The following is a 19,439-nucleotide window of genomic DNA, read 5'->3' as shown; positions in this document are numbered from 1 at the left end:
GAGAATGTTAAATCATGTGCAATGAACAGTATTTGACCAAGAAAAGTTAATTGAAAAGCGGTTAATGCACAACATCTGTAGAGTGTGTGTGTATATAAAAGCGCACATGTAAAATATATCTTACTTTAAGGTATTGCAACATTTAGGAATTGGGGGTAAAAAAAAGTTTGTTTTTTAATTTTAAAATTCCCCAGTGGTGAGGTTGGAAAGGGTCAACTCCACAGAGACAGACATATGCTAGTTATTGATGGTGTTATTGTGTGCGATGTGTCTGGGATTGTTTGGATTAAAATCCTCTGGATACTTTGTCTGTTATCTAATCGTTGCAAGACTGTTTGGATGGAATACGTGCAATGTTTTAAGTTGCTTGTTCTTGTTTTTAGCATTTCTTCATCAGCCATCTCCCTCCCTTTCAACAGCCACATTTACACCGCACACGTTTTACACCTTAGCTTTGTTTCCCTCCTGCAGCTCTCCAAACAAGCCCTCTCCAAACAAACCCTAAACAAGTTGTCCAAAGCCAGTCTATAGTAGGGGAAGGGGGGGAGGGGGGTGCTGGGCGGCGGCCTCGGCTCAGCTGCATCCTATTAGGATTGGGAGTGTTGAAAAGGGGTGTGGCCTTGTGCAAGCAACATCTGTGCCTGTCCCCTCTGCCCCCACTGCATTCTGCAGAGAGAGGCTGAGAGAAGGAGGTTAGGGATCCTGAGGAGAAGTTCTCCCCCCGGCCAGCTGACTGTTTGCAGGATCCCAAACAACAGCTCATGCCGTATGGCTGGTTCATCCCTCGTTAGCCCCCCAGTGCCGTCAGAGAAAAACTGCCCCCGCCTAACTGGGTTTTTCCTCTCGGCTGATTTTTAACAGCCTCTGGGGGAGTCAAGGTGCTTGTTAGCGACGCCTTTGAACCTGCGTGGATGACATAGGAAATGCCGAGCTGTGTGTTTGTGCTTTCCTGTCGACAGTGCAGCACGTTGGATACCGCAGTGAGTTGAGGATAAACAAGGGAATGCAACAGAGGCGAGCTCACTCCTGGACCGGGTAAGACGAGCTCAATGAATCTGCCTATTCCAGCCCGTAATCAAATGAGTGCAGGGATAAGGAGAAAAGCAGTGCAGGAGCTGAAGCCGGCTGCTGATTGGAATGTGTGTGTGGACTGCATGTGACCGGGAGATAGTCCGAGGCTATCAGTGTGTGTGTGTGTGTGTGTGTGTGTGTGTGTGTGTGTGTGTGTGTGTGTGTGTGTGTGTGTGTGTGTGTGTGTGTGTGGATGAGGGGGAGTCGGGGGCTGCTGGTTTGCTTTATCACTCCCCGGGACACAGACTGGATTCCTCTCACCAAGACGTAGGTGATTTTGTCATGGCTGTCTTATAAGGAGGTGTCGGTTCGGAAAAATGGTGTTGCCCTAGTAACTGGAGGGCGGAGGGGGAGGGGGGAGGATGACAGGGCGCTCCGATCAGCCTCGGGGCTGATTTCTTGGTGAGAGAGTTGTCCTGTCTATGCGGGGAATGCCCCGTAATGACAAGGCTGGTCTGGAGATAGGGTGAGGTGATGGTAGAAATATGTGTTCGTGCACAGAGGCTACACAGCCTGCTACCTCCCACCGGCTCCTCGCTGTGGTTTGTCGAATGCAGCCCATGATCAGTGTGTGTGTGTGAAAGAGAGAGAGGATGGCATACTTTTTTCCATGAAGGTGGGGCGGAGTGCAGATAATCAGGTCAATGTAAAGGAAAGTCACCTTGAGCAGAGGAGGGGTCTGCTGCTCAATCAGCTCTCTCATTTCCTGTCGCTGCCCATCCTCCTCAGGTTCCACTCTCTCTTCCTCAGCTTCTCTCGAGAGGCTACGAATACTCTGCATCGCATGTAAATACCATGCAGTCTGATGTATTACAGAGAACTGACTGACAAGTCTTTGTAGCGCTGCAGGATTTCATGGTGCAGCTGAATGAAGGCAAGCTAGATTTTACCCTGTAATCCTTAATGGTTTTGTTATTTGTTTTTTGTCCGCTGAATTAGAGAGACAATCCTATTTTCTCCCCTATAAACAGCCAGAGCAGCTTAAAAAGGAGGGTAATGTGCGGTGGAAGGGGCCCAGCCACCCAGCTTGTCACCCTCCGCTCAGGTTACCATAGCAACTGAGAAAGACGTAGGGATTTTTAAAAGGACAAGCTGCAGCTCAGAGTATCCGAGATTATAACCTCTCCACGCCCCATTATTGATGATCTGAGAGGTTATCTGTTTTACTAAATAGATCTGTGACTCTAATATTGACTGTGTGCTGTGTGTTTACTGTTCATGGTGACGGCTGCTGCTGCTCTTTTTTTTTTCAGTTGTTCAGATATAAAATGTGGACTTTGAACTCACCTGAGGGTCATACTTTTCTGTTCTTTTTTAATTTCCCAGTTTTCTATCATTCATGTGTGTGTGTGTGTGTGTGTGTGTGTGTGTGTGTGTGTGTGTGTGTGTGTGGTGTGTGTGTGTGTGTGTGTGTGTGTGTGTGTGTGTGTGTGTGTGTTGTGTGTGTGTGTGTGTGTGTGTGTGTGTGTGTGTGTGTGTGTGTGTGTGTAAAAAAAAATCTCTGATTGTTAATAATTCAATATGATAATTGACTTATCATGTCATGATGAAATCATATGTCTCGATAGACAATTACATTAAATTGATAATAATAACTAGCAATTAACTCTAATTAGCTCGAGCTACTCCACAATCTTTTCATGCAACACCTGGCAAGTAAAGAAGTATCTTCTGAGGTGTAAGTAACACTGTTGTGATTGATGCTCTTAATAAATTAGCAGTTTCTCTTTCTGATAACCAAAGCATGCTGAATGAATATAGCTGAGGAAAAACAACCATGTAATTTATGACCCAAACCTGTGAAAAACACAGATCGTAAAAATCGAAGCTGCTGTTGTGAAATAGGCACGTTTTCTAGTATGTCAACATAATTTTTCACTATAATGTAGCGCCGTGATACAGGCTGCTCGGGCTATTTTTAAACCAAACTATTCTTTATTTTATTTTTATTTTTTTTCATTGTTTTGAATCAAAGCTGACAAACTGAACCCAGTGGGCGAAGACGAAAACCCTGGCAAGCATATTGTCGCCTTTTTTGAGAAGTTTTCTTCTTTGCCCCGAGTCTAACCTCCACTTGAAGGGTTGACCCGAGGAAGAATGCTAACATGTTAGGAGTGGGGGTTTGAGGAGTTTGTCTGCAGAACGAGTTTGACAACGTTGCCTGCAGAAAGAGCCGCGGCCTTTAACCCGCTTTTGAATCTCCGTCCTCCCTACATTTCAGCCGCACACTCCCCACGATCCTAAACGTAAATTTTCTTTTTTGTTGCTTTGTGCTATTATTCATGCGTGGAAGATTTAAAGGGGAATACCGCTGAATTACTTTTTTAAGGCAGTTTTAGATAATATTCAGTCTCGTGAATTATCCTGACAAATTTATTTGGGAGATACCGGTATCTCTATGAATCAGACATGTTACTGTAATACACCGCTCATTAAAGTGTTTGAGTCTAAACAAACACGCGGTGGGTCTCTAGGCTTTTAGATCATTGCAGCACCCGTTAAGGATTTACTTGTAATGAGCTAGAGGGCACCACAAATTTGACTCGGCTGTCATTGAATCTCTCCCAGGCGACACAACAACTTCATTGACAAACATTAGTTCATCGTCACAGGGTTCGCACAGCCCTCTGTTCATAGCATACCGCTGTGGCCTCGGCATGAACCATGAACACGGGGAGTTAGTCAGCTTCCACCGATCGCAGCCTTTATCTCCCACTCCCGTTTGATGCTTATTTCCGATCAGATAATTCACCATTACTGTTGAAAACAGGCCTGTTGAGAGATACTGAGGCCGGTCATCACAAACTGACTGCGTGCTGAAAGTCTGTGGATGAAACGTGTGAAGACCGCACGTCTGTTTTTAATGAGGAAGGATGTGGAAAATAATTAGATTAGCTTAATGTGATATGGCTGATGGAGGTCCCTGCTTTCTGTTCCAACAGATACTGCAGTGTCTGTGTGTCGGTACCAGAGCACAGAATATGATTTAGCCTCACTGGGAACCATTACACGTCATGTTGAATATTACAGCTGGCCTAAAACAGTACAGAGACATATGTTTTGAAGGTTTCACACATATAAAACCCAAAGGTATTCAATTTAGAAGTATACAAAACAGATATAGATGGATACATTATTTATCAGCTCTTAGAATAGTCGGTTCTACTCAAAAATACTGTAAAGTAACTTCCACTTAGTGATGAAGTTTAGGTAGGTCTCTTTTAAGCTTTTGATCTTATTAGTTATTGTTTGGTTAATTCCACAGCCAATAATAATCTTGGTTTAGCAAACATTCAGTAGAAACACTGTGACTTGTTCTAAATTAATATGTATATCCATGCGCAAAAACTGGAATGTCTACCACACCAAAATAAAGGCATCGCGTTCCAGCACCTGAAAGTTCCAGCAACCTTGTCACAATCAAACCGGCGCCACTTCAAAGTGCTCCCAAGATGTGACGATGTGTGAACCGTCGACCATGTAGACGAGAGACATTGAGTGTGAAGTGTGTCAGCTGGTGGAAGAAATGCTTCCGTTGTCTGTCCCTGTGTTGTTATCCATTTCTCTGCGCTCTCTCTCTGTATGTTAATCCAGTAATCTGAGAGCCACTTCAGCACTGCTCCCTCAGCCATGTGACATTAATGCTCCATGTGCCTTTGTCACATCTAGACACACAAACCCTGTAACGCACAAGTGCACATGAGCACACGGGCACAAGCAGCTCCTGTAGCTGCGCTGCTTTCACAGTTCTGACGGCTCTCTGATGTCTGACTGGTCGATTTTTAATCTCCTCTTAACCTGCCAGTCAGCATTTCTGTCTCAGCCCATTTGTTTTCTGATGTGTGTCCAAGTTCATTCATTGTGTACTTGGGCCGCCATTAAGTAATTGTCATCATCCAGCTGTGCAAGACAATTGGACACCACTGTGCCGTTTGTACTGTAGCGAAATCAGACAATGTGGAACATGAAAATAATTGCCAAATAGCTACCGTTTAATAAAAACAACACAGTTAGCAGTTATTAATGTTGGTTTTGAGGCAAAGAGATTTGGGTTTTTCTGTTTTCATGTTCTTGCAGCTGCATTTAGAAATGGAGACCGTTTTATTACGTTTGACTGTTGTTACTATTTGTGGTGGACTCGAGTCAACACAGTTTTGAGTTTCACAGGTTGCTGATTGATTTTCCGCTGAAAGGACTAGCACCAGCTCCCCCGTGTGACTCCTGAGCCTTTTTGTTTGCAGCTGTCCAAGTTGATCCCAAATAAATGACCAAATGCAGTGCACAACAGTCATGGGGGTTTCCTAAAGTAAAGCTCGCTGCAAATCCCCAAACTAAGAACTCCTGTGGCTCCTTTTCAATATAAGTACACTATTATTTTGTCAGTGCTGTAATGCAGTGTAGTCGCATAGTAGGAAACGGCACCACCTACAATGCCGAGCTGCCTTCGCATTGAAAATCCTGTGGTGAGATGATAATCAAATTGCATGTCTGATCCATCCCAAATCCTAAATCAGAAAAGAAGATTAAACTTCTGAGCACCAAATGCCTTTCTGGCTATAACACAGCTGCAGCTATAGTCAAAAGCAGTCGGATAACAGCGTTTACGTTTTTTTTTTTTTTTCCGTCATTACAGCTAAACCCAAAACAACACGTGACATGATTTATTTAATATTGTTATGTTCGATTCAAAGCATGAATTAATTTGTGCTTGTCTTGGGTTAAAGGAATATCATAATGCCAGGATGATAATAACAGTAACGTGACCCTTAATTGATTCCATTATCAATTTTTTGTAATTTGCTTGCTGCACAGAAAGGTCAGAGGTCAGGGCCGGGCATAACAATGTCCCTGGAGCAGGAAGGGGGTCTCACTCAAGGACTTTCTTAAGAGCTCCAAGAGAGACCTACGTTATCTCGTCTCAAAACAAATGGAGGTGAAGCAACCTTGTCGCCTGGTATTGATTGTTACTGCTCTAATACTCCTATTCGAATGGAAATATAGGAGATTCTTCCTGTTGCGTCTTGTCCCAACCAACATTAGTGCTGCTGATGATTGAGTCATAACAGTTGTAGGTATCAAAAATGTTAAGTAGATCTCAGTTTGCCAAAAAGCTGCTGATAGATGCCAGCTGGTGCAGAAGAAGGTATTTCACACATCTGCTTTCAATACACTACTGTCCACTGTGGTCTCTCTCCAAGGTTGGATTCCTGCTCCAGCGTTAAGTGGACCTGTTAGTATTTATAGATTATAGACAAAAAGTCACATTTTTATAACAGCTATTTTATGACGGACTACTTAATTACTATTAGACTATATGTTTTTACTTGGATTTGTTTTGGTTTAGAAACACACTTTCTGTTTTAATGCACAACTTGCCTTCAGTACCTCAACATACCAATACCCCAAATTTCACTCAGCAAACGGTAAATTTTTTGGCCAATTACGACTATGTACCTTATAGTAGTTCTGTTGCACTGTTAGATTGGCTTTTCCACAAGGAACCCGAGCAGGACCGGAGAAATCAAACCCATCATTTTCACTCCATAGTTCACCATCAATGTCGATGGCGTCCGGCAAATAATACAGAACTTGAAGTAAGCTTGAACGGTGGAGGAGGCTGAAGGAAAGAAAATGGACAGAACAAGAAGAGAACAGAAGAAGAATGAAGCCAGCTGGATGAAGAGTGTCAGATCTTCTATAAATTCTTGCTCTCTGTTCCTTTTTGCGCACATGTTTCGTAACATGAGCGTTTCTCTGTGTTTTGGCTTTAGATGCTCCTCTCTTGCTTCTGCCTTTTCTCCAGCGGACATGACATTGGTGCAGGTTCTAGCAGAGAGGTCACACTCGCTTTACAAACACTGAGACTCTCTTTACAGTCTGGACCGACTCCAGGTCACCCGCCAAACCACATGGTCACGAAAACAACGAGGCTGTCCGAGGATAGAAATCTCCTACTGACAAAGAGTGTTTGTGTGGATGTGGGTGGGCGGGGTTTAATTACTGGATGTGTATGAATGAAGAACCGCAAAAAGAATGCCTCGTGCTGTAAGAAGCAGCGTACAAAAGTCATGGTGTTTCTCCAGTTGATTTATGTCAGTACAAACATTATTCTGGATTTATACTATGTAAAGTGCAGCTGTTACATGGCATCGTCATCAACTTGGAGACTGGTTCACATTTCAAACACGCCTGCTACAAGGATTCTTACTGAAAATAAGCATTAATTCTGCTAACTTCTACTGCTCGGACAGCTCCGGGTCAGGTTGACTGCGTGAGCTGTACATGCTTGTTTTGGGATTTGAGGTAATCCGTGTTTCTTCTCTACTGGAGCAGGTGACAGTGGAAGGTGTTGTTGTATGGGTGTTGTTCAGGGTCACGAAGCTCACCTGGCTATGAGAGGAATGTCTTCTTGTTCTAACAGGCCTCTGCTTTGTTGGGAGCCTTGACCGCCTGACAGACAACCTCCGGGGGCTAATGTTTATTGCTCAGGTCTCACAGGTTAACAATTACAGTACAAACACTGAGTCTCAATATGTCACAGTCTGCATGTTCAAACCATGGATGTATGAAGAGAGCTGGATACAGCGTTGGAGGCGAGCCCCGTTCATTCCTAGAAAAGTTGCTCGTTGGTGCATGAAGCCAAAATCGGTTTGACTTCCGAGTGTTGCATCAAGATGGAAATAGCTGGATCTTCCAGCGATCGTCCACATCCATGGAGCCCAGAGAGCAACAGCATTAGCTTTTCCCTTTATCGCCGCCTCCCAGTCCTCGGTCCATCCTGTCTCAGGCTCATGAACGGAAGAAGGATCTCTGGTTTGGCTCTATTATAACTTTGATGACTTAATAATGGTCCAAATCTTAAACATGTTTTTGTGCTCTGCCTCTTTGACTTTGTACCCTCCCCACATGGCAGACCCGTGGCACACGATCCTCTAGCTGGATGGGGACCAGCGCTGTCCCACTCTGGCTCAGGAGTTTATACAAAGTTTATAGCTTGCTTTAGCTAATGGAAAAGATGGGCAGTTTCGTGGACTAATATGGTCAAAGGGGGCTTTGGATTTCTTCTTCCCTTCATGCTAGAATAGATGGTGAGCGTGAAGCCAAGCAGCTGCTGCCGAGGCCTCTGGTAGTCTATTTGGAAAAGTCAAGGATGTGTCAAAATAAATACACAGTGTGTTCGTAAAGGTGAGCTGCTGTGTACTTTATCTCATGTGTGGCCATTTGTCTTGAGGCACCTTGTCTGTGTCGTAGACTATAAGCTATATATAGGTTTTTTAAAAAGGAGTGAATATTCTAGTGATGGAAAGTTGGCCATTGTTAGTTTTGTTTGACCGTTTGCCAGTTTTTACTAGTTTGGCCACCAAGAAACACAAGTAATTTGGAGTAATGTCTTGTGTGTCTTTGGTGGTCATTGCAACAAATCATCATTAACACAGTTTACCTTGGAACAAAACATTACATTGTCAAATGGTATCTTATCGTTGTGCTTTTAAGTATTTTGATTATATTCCTTTGTGGGATTTGCTTTTTTTGATATCAGCATTTTAAAGGAGACGTGTATATAAAACAAAGTATAAAACACATTTCAGGGTGAAATGTGAAAATAATGCAACAGATTTCCAGATTTTCCAGTGGGTGTTAAAAAAAAGTCTCAGATGGCTTTAGCGGCTGTTCCATATTTAAAAAGCTGCTGGATAGCAGATGAACCAAAAAAAGTGACTAAAATGAAACGGTGATGGCATCGGGCTTTATTTAGGTAGACCACAGAATTGTTTTATTTTAGTGACTCTTACACAAAGTTGCCACAGGAAATGTCTTCACTTTTCCTTTTTCAGCTTTAGCTGATCCTCGTCGGCCCAACCCAGTGATATCATCTTCGCCCATCTTCGATGTACAGTGAAGCACAGGACAGGACGGGGTTAAATCTGGACTGAACCCACGATGCGTTCTGTCTGGTTGAAACCTCCGACTTCCAGGAAAACACAAAGAAAGGTCAAGTGAACTCGGCAATGGCCAGCGGTGCTTTCGGTCACCAAGAAAAGACATCCAGAAATTCCTGCAGGTCCGCGCAGCCTCTGTGGTCATGATACTTGGCCCAGCAGGGAGGGCGACCGTGGAGCGGTTTTCGTGACATGCTGACGACGGTTTCCTCTGGGATATCTGGACACGCCGCGTCTTTATTTGCCAAACAGCAGAGTGGTCTCGTGCACTCTATTCCATTATTCCTGCTTGGAGTTGAGCCAGCAGGTCGGAGAGCTCGCCGCAGCTGCCTCCTCTCTCACTCGGCGTGTTTGTGCGAATTTGCAGTTTTGTTACAAATCAAAACGTGTTGAAGTTCTCAGGAGTGAGATTCGAGGTCTGTCTTGTTTCAGAATTCTTTTTTTTTTTTTGCGACAGAGTAAACCGCTTGTAATGTTTGAACAAGACGTAACCAGAGAAGCAACTGCTCCGCATCCAGTTCCTCTGATCCCAGGTCAGAATGCCGTCTTAAGAAAAGACACGAGGGCTGCAACATTAAGCAAGACTCACAGTCAACAGCCCGCGCCAGTGGCTCTGTGAGGCTCTGCTACCATGCAGATATGTAGCACGTAGGGATCTCATTGGCTAAGAACCAACGTACTGGACAAATTAATATTCAATAATGGATCACTAAAGTGGTTTGTAATGAGCTCAACCCTCCTCATCAATGCTGTTCATTTCTGACAGCTGATCTCTCTCTCTCTCTCTCTCTCTCTCTCTATATATATATATATATATATATATATATATATATATATATATATATATATATGTATATATATGTATGTATGTATGTATGTATGTGTATCTGCGATGGACAGGGAGGGCAGATGGGACAATAGTCCAACATGATTGCACACATGTCTTTCATTACTGGTGAAAAGGCAGCTGCTGGAGACCGTGCGTGTAATCATGTCTACCGAGTCAGGAGAGCCAGGAAGGGAAAGTCTGGCGTTGATGGTTATCAGGATGATTGAGGCAATGTATGTTTAAGTTTGACGTGGACCCGTCGTGTTGTAAATCTCACTTTTAACCTTCTTTTAACTTCTTTAAATAACATGCAGGCAGGCTCACACACCGTTTCGTCTCCGGGTTTAAAAGAGGGCCTGTTTTCACTCTTAACCCACAATGACCAAGCCGGTCTTCAAAAACCACAAAAGGCTTCACACACCTCTTACCATGGTCATTGTAAACACACCCCTCTAATCATTCCTCGTTAGGTCTTCAGAGGAAAGCCGATGCTGAATGGGAAGGAAGGGGAGATGAAAAGGCCTGAATAAACTAATCCAGGCAACTTATATTCTGTTTCAAACATCACACTCTCCCGGGGCTCTTTTGTGTAAACGATATAATGAAATCTTTCAGTGCTGGCCTTCACCGATACGATGCATTGTACTTTTCTTATACAAGTTATGACCCTTCATCTGTAACCGCTACCAGGGCCACAGGGTTCGGTTGTAACTGTGGAAAACTCGAGGCCTTCATAGATTTTGTGCCGGGAACAGTTCTACTCGTGTCAACACGTCCAAACCAGTTTGCCCTTTAAGTGTCACTGAGTGGCTTTGAATTTAATTCAAGATAAAGTATTAATCGTTATATTTAGTACCAATGAAATGGCTATGTGTTAGTACTTATGGGCCGTATTATCTTCTATTGGTCCTCTGTCTCTGCAAACTCTACTTCTGTTCAGACTTTGGTGAAAGCCGGTTTAAAAGGTGTCCCTTCTCCTGTCCACAGTACTCTCTGACGGAGGCCAAACTCTGAGGTGGAGGAGGCTGCAAAGAGGCCCTGAAGGAGCCTCCCACCCTCCCTGCCTGACCAGCCGGTCCATCGGACAGCAATGGCTCCGCGGAAACGTGGCGGCGGCGGCCGCGGCGGCCTGTCTTTTATCTTCTGCTGTTTTAACAGCAACGATCACCCGGAGATCACCTACAGGCTCAGGGAGGACTTCGCTCTGCAGGCCATGGAGCCGGCTCTGCCGATGCCTGGATACGATGAGCTGGACGGCATGTTCTCCGAGTTGGTGGTAAGACTTCATTCCGCTGTTTCTTCTCGAGGACATTCGGACACCATTCATTGGAAGACTTCAAAAGAAACATCAAATTAATGTTTCAGTCTATTCATTTTACATTTTTTTTATTTAAAGATAAGTCTGGTGTTATTCTATATTTTTCTTAGTGTCAGCAAATCTCTTTTGCCCGTGAAGTTAAAGTCTTATATAGCATATTCCTCAGTTGTCCAAAACTGTTAAAAACACATGAATGAGCCACACCATTGCACTGGGCGACTTTTGTTTTTTATTACCATGAGCATGACCACGATACTTTATTTTGAGTCAATCCCACACAAACCATTGTGCCGCTGTGAATACCGACTACAGCACCAACTGTTTATAAATCCGCAGCTCAAAATAGTCCCCCAAAAAATGCACTATTTGCTCCTGTTTGGGTACATTCGCCAAAAGCTACAGTGCCCAGCTGTTTTAGGAAATCATTTTGGCCTTCTTCAAAAATGTTTTATTTGCGAGTCATTTAAAAATGTTTGGATTTTTATTTAGTTGGAGACAAGCAGGAGGACAAGAGGAATTCAATTATTTGGGTTTACCCAGTGCATGTTTAACATCTAGCCTAACAAGACACTTTCATATTTTATTAATGTCCGAAGATGTCTTTTGAAATATAAACGTACCTCATTGTTTACACCATCTGTTACATTTGAAGACATTCCCAGCTAAACGGTCTCTTCCTCCCAGTTTACACTAGCTGGTGAATAACGGGGCCGGGCTGCTATTCTTCCTCTGTCTTATTGTCACTTCTAATTTGTTGTGCTCTCCTCTCTCTCCTGCCCCATTTTCCTCTCCGGCGGTTGCCACAGTAATCTAAGCGTGACATTTTTGCACATCAATAGACCTCATTCAGGAGCTCTTAATGTCTCGACCTCCTCCATCTGCTAATTGCTTGTTTTTTTGTTGTCTCCCACCCTTTATGAAGACATAATTGAGTACGCTTGAGTGTGACGACAAGGAGGCTTTCAGTTGCTCTGTTTACCGAAAAGAAAGCAGCCACGTGCTTTCCTCTTTGCCCAGTACGAGCATCCATGTGCGTGGATGATCTGAACAAGCTTGCTGGGAAAGAAAAGACTTGCGTTGTGGAATAAGTTGGGGCCATCTGCTCTGTTTACAATCAGTTAAACCCGACCTTTGCACTCGAGATTCATCGAGAAAAGCTTTTCCGAAAACCTTCAAGTCAAGGTCGAGCTTCTTTTTCCATCCGACACTCTCAAACAGAACATCAACAACAAACCTGTTGTGGCACAAAATAAATTTGAATTAGAATAGAAGACTGTAACAGGTTATAGGCTGTCACATGCAGGTTTCTCCCCCAGCACCACAGGATGAGCATACAAACAGATGTGTTTAGTAATATTCTTTTATTGTCTCTCGACTGTGCCTCTGCTCCCCTCTCTCGTGCCTCCAACTGTATATAGGGCAGAGTCACTCAGGCCTAGATTCCCTGCAGCTGAGGCCAATCAGGCCTATTCCCGGCACCTGTTCCCTGAACCACTCCCCCACACCCCTCTGCAGCTGAGCCTAACCACGCCCCAGCCACCACAAAGACATAACTTTCTGCACCGATCTAGCATTAATTGTTTCCCCACGCTTTTGATATAAAATGCATCAAATAATAATAATAATAATAATAATGCATTTAATTTATATAGCGCTTTTCATAATACTCAAAGACACTTCACATAATTAAAACATCCTAAAAGCTAAAAATAAATAAATAAGAATAGCTAAAATACAGGTAAAACAAATAAATAGGGACTTTGAATCGCTCGGACCCTAATAAGAAAACAAAAACAAAAACAAAAAAACAATCACACATTAAAAGCAGTTCTGAACAGGTGGGTTTTGATTTGCGATTTGAATAAGGAAAGATCAGTGCAGTCTCGGATGAGTTTGGGGAGAGAGTTCCAAAGGCTGACATCTAAACTTAAATGTTTGACTTAAAATACAACTTGCTGATATTTTTACATTACATTGAGACTTTAGGGTTAAAATGCTCTCTGGCATTTTGTCTTGCCGGCAGCACCCTTTGTGCGCCTCTGAAATATCTGCGAGGCGTTGTGACGCATGTTGTCTCCAGATGTTTGTTACCACATGTCGAGCGGAAAGACCACGCCTTATCTTTTCTTTCCCCATTACTCATGCGTCTAACGCCTGCAAGACATCGGATTTGATGCAGTCATATTGGATTTGACGATGAGCGCTATCCAACCGATCGTGGAGAGATTAATGTGGATATTTGTCTGTGCTCTGTGAGCTGTGTTGTGTGAATGATGCCCTCTTTCTAATCATTGAATATTATCTTCTCCATACAGGCATCAGTAAAGGATAGTGAAGACATAATATTTCACATTTTTCTTCACCGTATCTGCATTTCTGTCCCCACTTTGCAGGATGAGCTCGACCTTTCGGAGAAGCACAGGGAAGCCATGTTCGCTCTGCCCGCAGAGAAGAAATGGCAAATCTACTGCAGCAAAAAGAAGGTAAAAGACTTTCACTCTGCACTGTGCCAAACTCCGCAAATCAGCCTCCACAAGCTCGCTGCCGGCTGGCTGCTCTCGCTGAATATTATCTGCAAATATCCTGCCAAGTTTGTGTAATCGCCTCCCTCATTGATTTGTTGATATTTGAAGCCGAGTTTTTTCAAACACAGACCACACAACCTTGTATCACCGTATCCCTCTGAGTGTGTTGCTGTCCAATGCAGGTTTTCATCTTTACTGTAAGGTGTATACAACTGCCTTTTTAAGATGAAAATACACACATTGTAAAGCAAACTAAACTGCCTATAATGTGGGGTAATGTAAGACATGCTATATTAAACATAAAATCCATTTCAAAAACACCACTCCAGTACCACCAAGAGGACTTTCTAACAACTATATTCCCCAGTGTGTTCTGTACAGTATCTCTTCAATCACAGTCCTCATCACTATATAATGAGTCTGCACGACCTCCTCAAAGCTCCACCATGAATAACTCTCCTATGTGGATGTTACACAAGGTGGATATAAAAATAGTAATATCTAGAGGGAGTAACCCAAATGCTAAATCTAGCCTTTTCCATTAGATAATCCACAAACAGAAAAGGCACTGTCAGGAGTTATAAAGTATTGACATATATTGCAGGTTTCTGGTGACTCCAAATAGTGTTTTTTTTCTCTTTGGTTCGCCCTGATGCAAGGGAAGGATTTTTATTCATGTGGTTATTTTCTTTTAGATACTACACCTGTCCCATCAAAGCATTTGTGTAGCCATAACATACTCTACCACTGTGTGACAGTGTCGTGTTTTATTATGTCTCGCCTTCATGATAAGAGGACTGTTTTCCCTGTATATTCATTCCTGTCCTGCACGCAGGGAAACGCAGACGCCGGGTCTAGTTTAGATCAACTGGAGTTGACAAGGTTTTCAAGCCACCAATGAATGTGCACTCGCATTCTTCCAGCAGTGTTTCCGAAGGCCATAAGTGTGTATGAGTGTGTAGGATATCCTGTCCTGCCTGGGCATGCTTTTCCTACATCCGGTCATAAACTGGGAGGTGAGGGGAGTTTAGATTTAGTGTGATGAATGGATAGTTTGGAGGTCCTCAAAAACACAGCTGCAGAAACCCATCATGCATACACAGTATTGCACTGGTCGCCATCATGCTAATTACAAACAAGAGCTGGTCATATTTTTTACAAATAACAGAATATTCTGTGTTTTTCATGTTCATCCCTCTCTGCGTTAATTAAATTGATCTCAGATATGAATGAAGAATCTCACCTCCATCACTGCTGACCTCATCCTGGTCATGCTATATTAATATTACTGACCTTTTTTTTTTAATATATATATATATATGTATATATATATATATATATATATATATATATATATATATATATATATATATATATATATAAATATATTTTGGACCATCAAAAAACAACATATAGAATCATTAAATGTATAGTTTAAAATGTTTTGAAGTAATAAGTGAGGCGCTCTGTTTCTCCCTGCTTGCAATCTTTATGCTAAACTAAGCTGTGGCTTTGCGTCATTTCTACCACACTGACACGAGAGCAATATTAATAATGTACGTATTAATTAAACTCTCAGGAACAAAACCAATAAACCCATTTCTCAAAATGTTAAACTGTTCCTTTAAAGATCCATATGCATGTCCCAATATTTATGTCAACAACTCATAACCCAGAAACAGTATATATACATATTGAGTCAATGATTACGATAAGAGGTCTAAGACCTGCATCACAAGTAATGATGAATTATTCATTTTTGGCTGAAGATTCACTTTGTTTGAGTATTGATGCTCTTATAACTTTGGCTGAGGAGCGTCCACTAGCCTGCAGCTACAAGGCGAGAGAAGGTAGTGGAAATGAAAACAGCATGGTGTCTGCTCCCGTTTCTGCTGCATCCCAATTAGTGGCCTCATTAGGAGTCGTCTCGAGGCCCGCTTTGAAAATATAACCCAAAATGCTGCGCTGCCTCTGTACGGCATCCTAGATATCATGCACAGTGGTTTCAGTGTTGGTGTGAAGATGGAAACAAATCTTAATGTGCGGCATCGACCTACAGAGAGGGGGGAGGGAGGAGTTACAGAAAGACATCAATATTGCTGACTCTGCAACAGGCTCTGGCCCCTAGACAGATACAACCGCATCAAAGGTGTGTGTGTGTGTGTGTGTGTGTGTGTGTGTGTGTGTGTGTGTGTGTGTGTGTGTGTGTGTGTGTGTGTGTGTGTGTGTGTGTGTGTGTGTGTGTGTGTGTGTGTGTGTGTGTGTGTGTGTGTGTGTGTGTGTGTGTGTGTGTGTGTGTGTGTGTGTGTGTGTGTGTGTGTGTGTGTGTGTGTGTGTGTGTGTGTGTGTGTGTGTGTGGAGAAAAGGCAGAGGATACGGACGGTTGGTCCAAGGCAAACAGGAAGGCTTCACTTCCACAGGTGCAGCTTTTGTGTGTCTGGCAGTGGGGTGATGATAAGGAGGAAGGTGGGGTCACTACCAGGGCGCTGTGAGCCCGCGAGTGATAAGGCCGCTCTTTTTTGCCAGTGGTTTCTTGGCTTCAGAAGTGGGGCCCAGCCTGGAGGAGATAAGTCAGTCAAAGCAGCAAAGCTGTTTGGTTTGGCCACGCACCTGAGCCGATGAAATCATGCTGTCTTCCTCCTCCTCCTCCTCCTTCGTCAGCTCTCTTCATGGAGGCTACATCATCTGCCAAAGAGGCAGATTTACTGATCTGGGTGTTAGCAGAGATTTTGCAGTTAGGTTTTAAATTTCATTTCCCCCCCCCAAAAAAAAACCTTGTTATTTGTGAGAGGACTAAGCTAAACTAAACTTCTCTTTCAAGCGGACTCTAAATAACTGAGACTGATTCCTGTTTCCTAACGGGCCTTTTGATCTTTACTTTCTCAAATGTGGAAAAAATAAACTCCCCGCTTTTCCTGTCTCATCATGACCCTAAATAAACTGGAGACATGTCAGCGTTTGAAGAGCGCTCACTTCCGAGCTGAAAGATGAACTCTTTTAAGAAGCGAGAGGAAGCGGTCCCACCTCTGCGTCGGCTCCAGTAATGGACTGAACTCCGTCCAGCGGCCGACCCGGTCAAGCTGGCACCGGACGTGAGCGGAGCAGCATGGATCAGACCTTCCCGTCCCTACACCGTCCCTGCAGACCAGCCAAGGCCTGCAGTTTCTGTCAGAGCGGCCAAGTCTCTGCAGGCCGCTTTATTAACTGACGCCCAATTAGTTTCTGATGGTCACAGCTCGCTTGTGCTTAATGGAGCCAGAGTTAAAATGAAAGCCGGGGGCCCCTTTTTATATGCGAGCCAAGTTCATGGTTTTCTTCTCCGTGTTTTTCCCTTGACTTAGAAAATGTAATCTCAGAAATGTCTGACCGTTATTTTATTTTTATTTTCTCACTTATAATACAAACGTGCCTGTCGGGGAGATTAATCGCCGCATAAATCCGGCCACGTCCTTAATCCACCGTTTTAACATTCATTTGCTAATCTCAAGATGTTCTCAAGCAGCTGTGCTCTCTTTTCTGCACTTCTCACCGCCTCCTGAAGCTCAGTGAGGCGCTTGATGATAAAAATGACCTGGATATCTGTGGCGCCCTACTTTTGACTTGACATTTTTTACTTTTGGCTATTTACTTCCTGAACCGTCTGTTGTTTGTTGGTGTTTGTGTCTTTCATGTCATTCAAAGCCAATTGATCTGAAAATGAGGTCATGAAGTTCTCCATCTGGTTTGCAGTACGACATTGATTTATTCAAACATGTGACATGAGCCAACTACTTGTCTAATTTTGACTTTCTGCAATATTTCCTCCAAGAGCAGGTTTTTGTTGCTCCCAATTAATATTCTAGAGCCGAAAACATATTTTTCTAATAAACTCATCAACTTTTTTCTTTCCCTAACTGTGTGACATTCATAAAAAACAATTCCTACTTGGATCACTGCACAGCATCATACATTCTCTATTATTCTCTGTTTTTCAGGAACAAGAAGAAAACAAAAGTGCAACTAGTTGGCCAGAATACTACATTGATCAACTCAATTCAATGGCAGCTGTAAGTAAAAAAAACATTAACTTCATGTATGCTTCTTTTTGGATTAAAATATGTGCCTTTATGAATAAAACATCATCACTTTCAACAAACTGAACCTCATAGTGACATAACATACTTTCTAATTCAAATATTATAGTGTTATTCTTTTTTTATTAGCTGGGAATACATTTTCTATGTGACCTCAGTAAGTGTAGCTATATGTGTCCCTCAAACTTCAGACTATGTTTAATCTTTTGTTGGATAGAGAACGACGCTCCTCGCTCTGGAGAAAGAAGACGAGGAAGAGAGGAACAAAACCATCGAGAGCTTGAAGACGGCTCTGAGGACACAACCCATGAGGTGGACAAATGCTCCCCCTCATCTCACTCCGTCCTGTCTTTCTTATCTCCTCCTTGTCTGTAACATCACCTCTCCTTTCATTTCACCTGCTCTCTCCTTGTCTTTTACTCTTTTCGGGTTCCTCACAACGGTATGTTCGTGAGTCCTTTTTAGAAGTGAACGCCCATAATGGTCACTGCAGTGTTGGCGAACGATTCTCCATTAACGTGAATGTGCATTAAAGCATTTCCGTGTCGGGGAGCCCGAGCTTTTCACTGCACTTTAAAACCAAATGTTATGAGTTACTTATTACATCTGGTGAAGCTGATGTAGCACAAGGGAACAGAGTGGATAAATGGACGAACACGGAGACACACATTGAGCTGTTTGGCTTGTGATAAAACAGCTTTACTGTAATTATAGTATTGCACATTAAAAATATACTTCCAAACTAAGTGAATTTCCTACTCTCCTCCCAGGTTTGTGACCCGTTTCATCGACCTGGACGGCCTCACGTGTATCCTAAACTTCCTGAAGAGCATGGACTACGAGACCACAGAATCGCAGATCCACACGTCTCTGATTGGCTGCATCAAAGCTCTGATGAACAACTCGCAGGGCCGCGCCCACGTCCTGTCTCACTCCGAGAGCATCAACATCATCGCTCAGAGCCTGGCCACGGAGAACATCAAGACCAAGGTGGCGGTGTTGGAGATCATGGGCGCCGTGTGTCTCGTGCCCGGCGGACACAAAAAGATCCTGGAGGCCATGATGCACTACCAACGCTTCGCCTGCGAGAGGACAAGATTTCAGGTGGGTGGGAGGAAGCCGAGTACACACCAGTGGTTTTAAATCTTTCCCTACACTGATAAAGTCATTTAAAAGCAACGGTGTGGGAAGATGTTTAACGACTGTAATGTCATCCCGCAGACACTTATAAACGATCTGGACCGAAGTACAGGGCGATACAGAGATGAGGTCAACCTGAAAACAGCCATCATGTCCTTTATAAATGCTGTGCTAAGTCAAGGTGCTGGAGAGGTGAATTATATGCATGAGACAGCTTTTATGCTTCCTTCCACTCTGGAAGGTCATCATTAAAGAGCCTCTATAAAACATGTTCTACTGCTAATTTATGAGTTTTCTTTTTTAATACAGACCAGTTTGGAATTCCGTATCCATCTCAGATATGAGTTTCTCATGTTGGGGATCCAACCGGTGATTGATAAGCTACGCTCTCACGAAAACTCCACATTAGACAGGTGAGAAGAAACAGAAAGAATGCACCTGCTCCAGAGGGATGCCAATCAATGTTTATTGATCAGAAACTGATTAATGTGAAATCAAAGAAATAATGGTATAGTTTTCTGGAACTTTTTCTGAACTTTACAA

General features: G+C 43.1%; 1 protein-coding gene across 5 annotated transcripts in view; it reads left to right on the top strand.

The window, feature by feature from the left end:
* LOC117727246 (disheveled-associated activator of morphogenesis 1-like) overlaps positions 1–19,439 on the top strand; it is a 43,753-nt gene that overhangs the window by 12,894 nt on the left and 11,420 nt on the right. For 4 of the 5 annotated variants that reach the window (XM_034527433.1, XM_034527428.1, XM_034527431.1 and 1 more), the window contains exons 2-8: positions 10,828–11,116; positions 13,552–13,641; positions 17,658–17,729; positions 17,974–18,068; positions 18,527–18,860; positions 18,978–19,088; positions 19,206–19,309. In XM_034527433.1, coding sequence (XP_034383324.1) covers positions 10,931–11,116; positions 13,552–13,641; positions 17,658–17,729; positions 17,974–18,068; positions 18,527–18,860; positions 18,978–19,088; positions 19,206–19,309 — 992 coding nt within the window. In that variant the 5' untranslated portion in view covers positions 10,828–10,930. Of the gene's footprint in view, positions 1–661; positions 1,036–10,827; positions 11,117–13,551; positions 13,642–17,657; positions 17,730–17,973; positions 18,069–18,526; positions 18,861–18,977; positions 19,089–19,205; positions 19,310–19,439 lie in introns of those variants that run through there. The other variant, XM_034527430.1, reaches the window with a different exon arrangement.

Source organism: Cyclopterus lumpus, chromosome 24 (assembly GCF_009769545.1).
Source record: "Cyclopterus lumpus isolate fCycLum1 chromosome 24, fCycLum1.pri, whole genome shotgun sequence".
Taxonomy (NCBI): Eukaryota; Metazoa; Chordata; class Actinopteri; order Perciformes; family Cyclopteridae; genus Cyclopterus; species Cyclopterus lumpus.
This window is presented reverse-complemented; position numbering and strand designations above follow the sequence as displayed.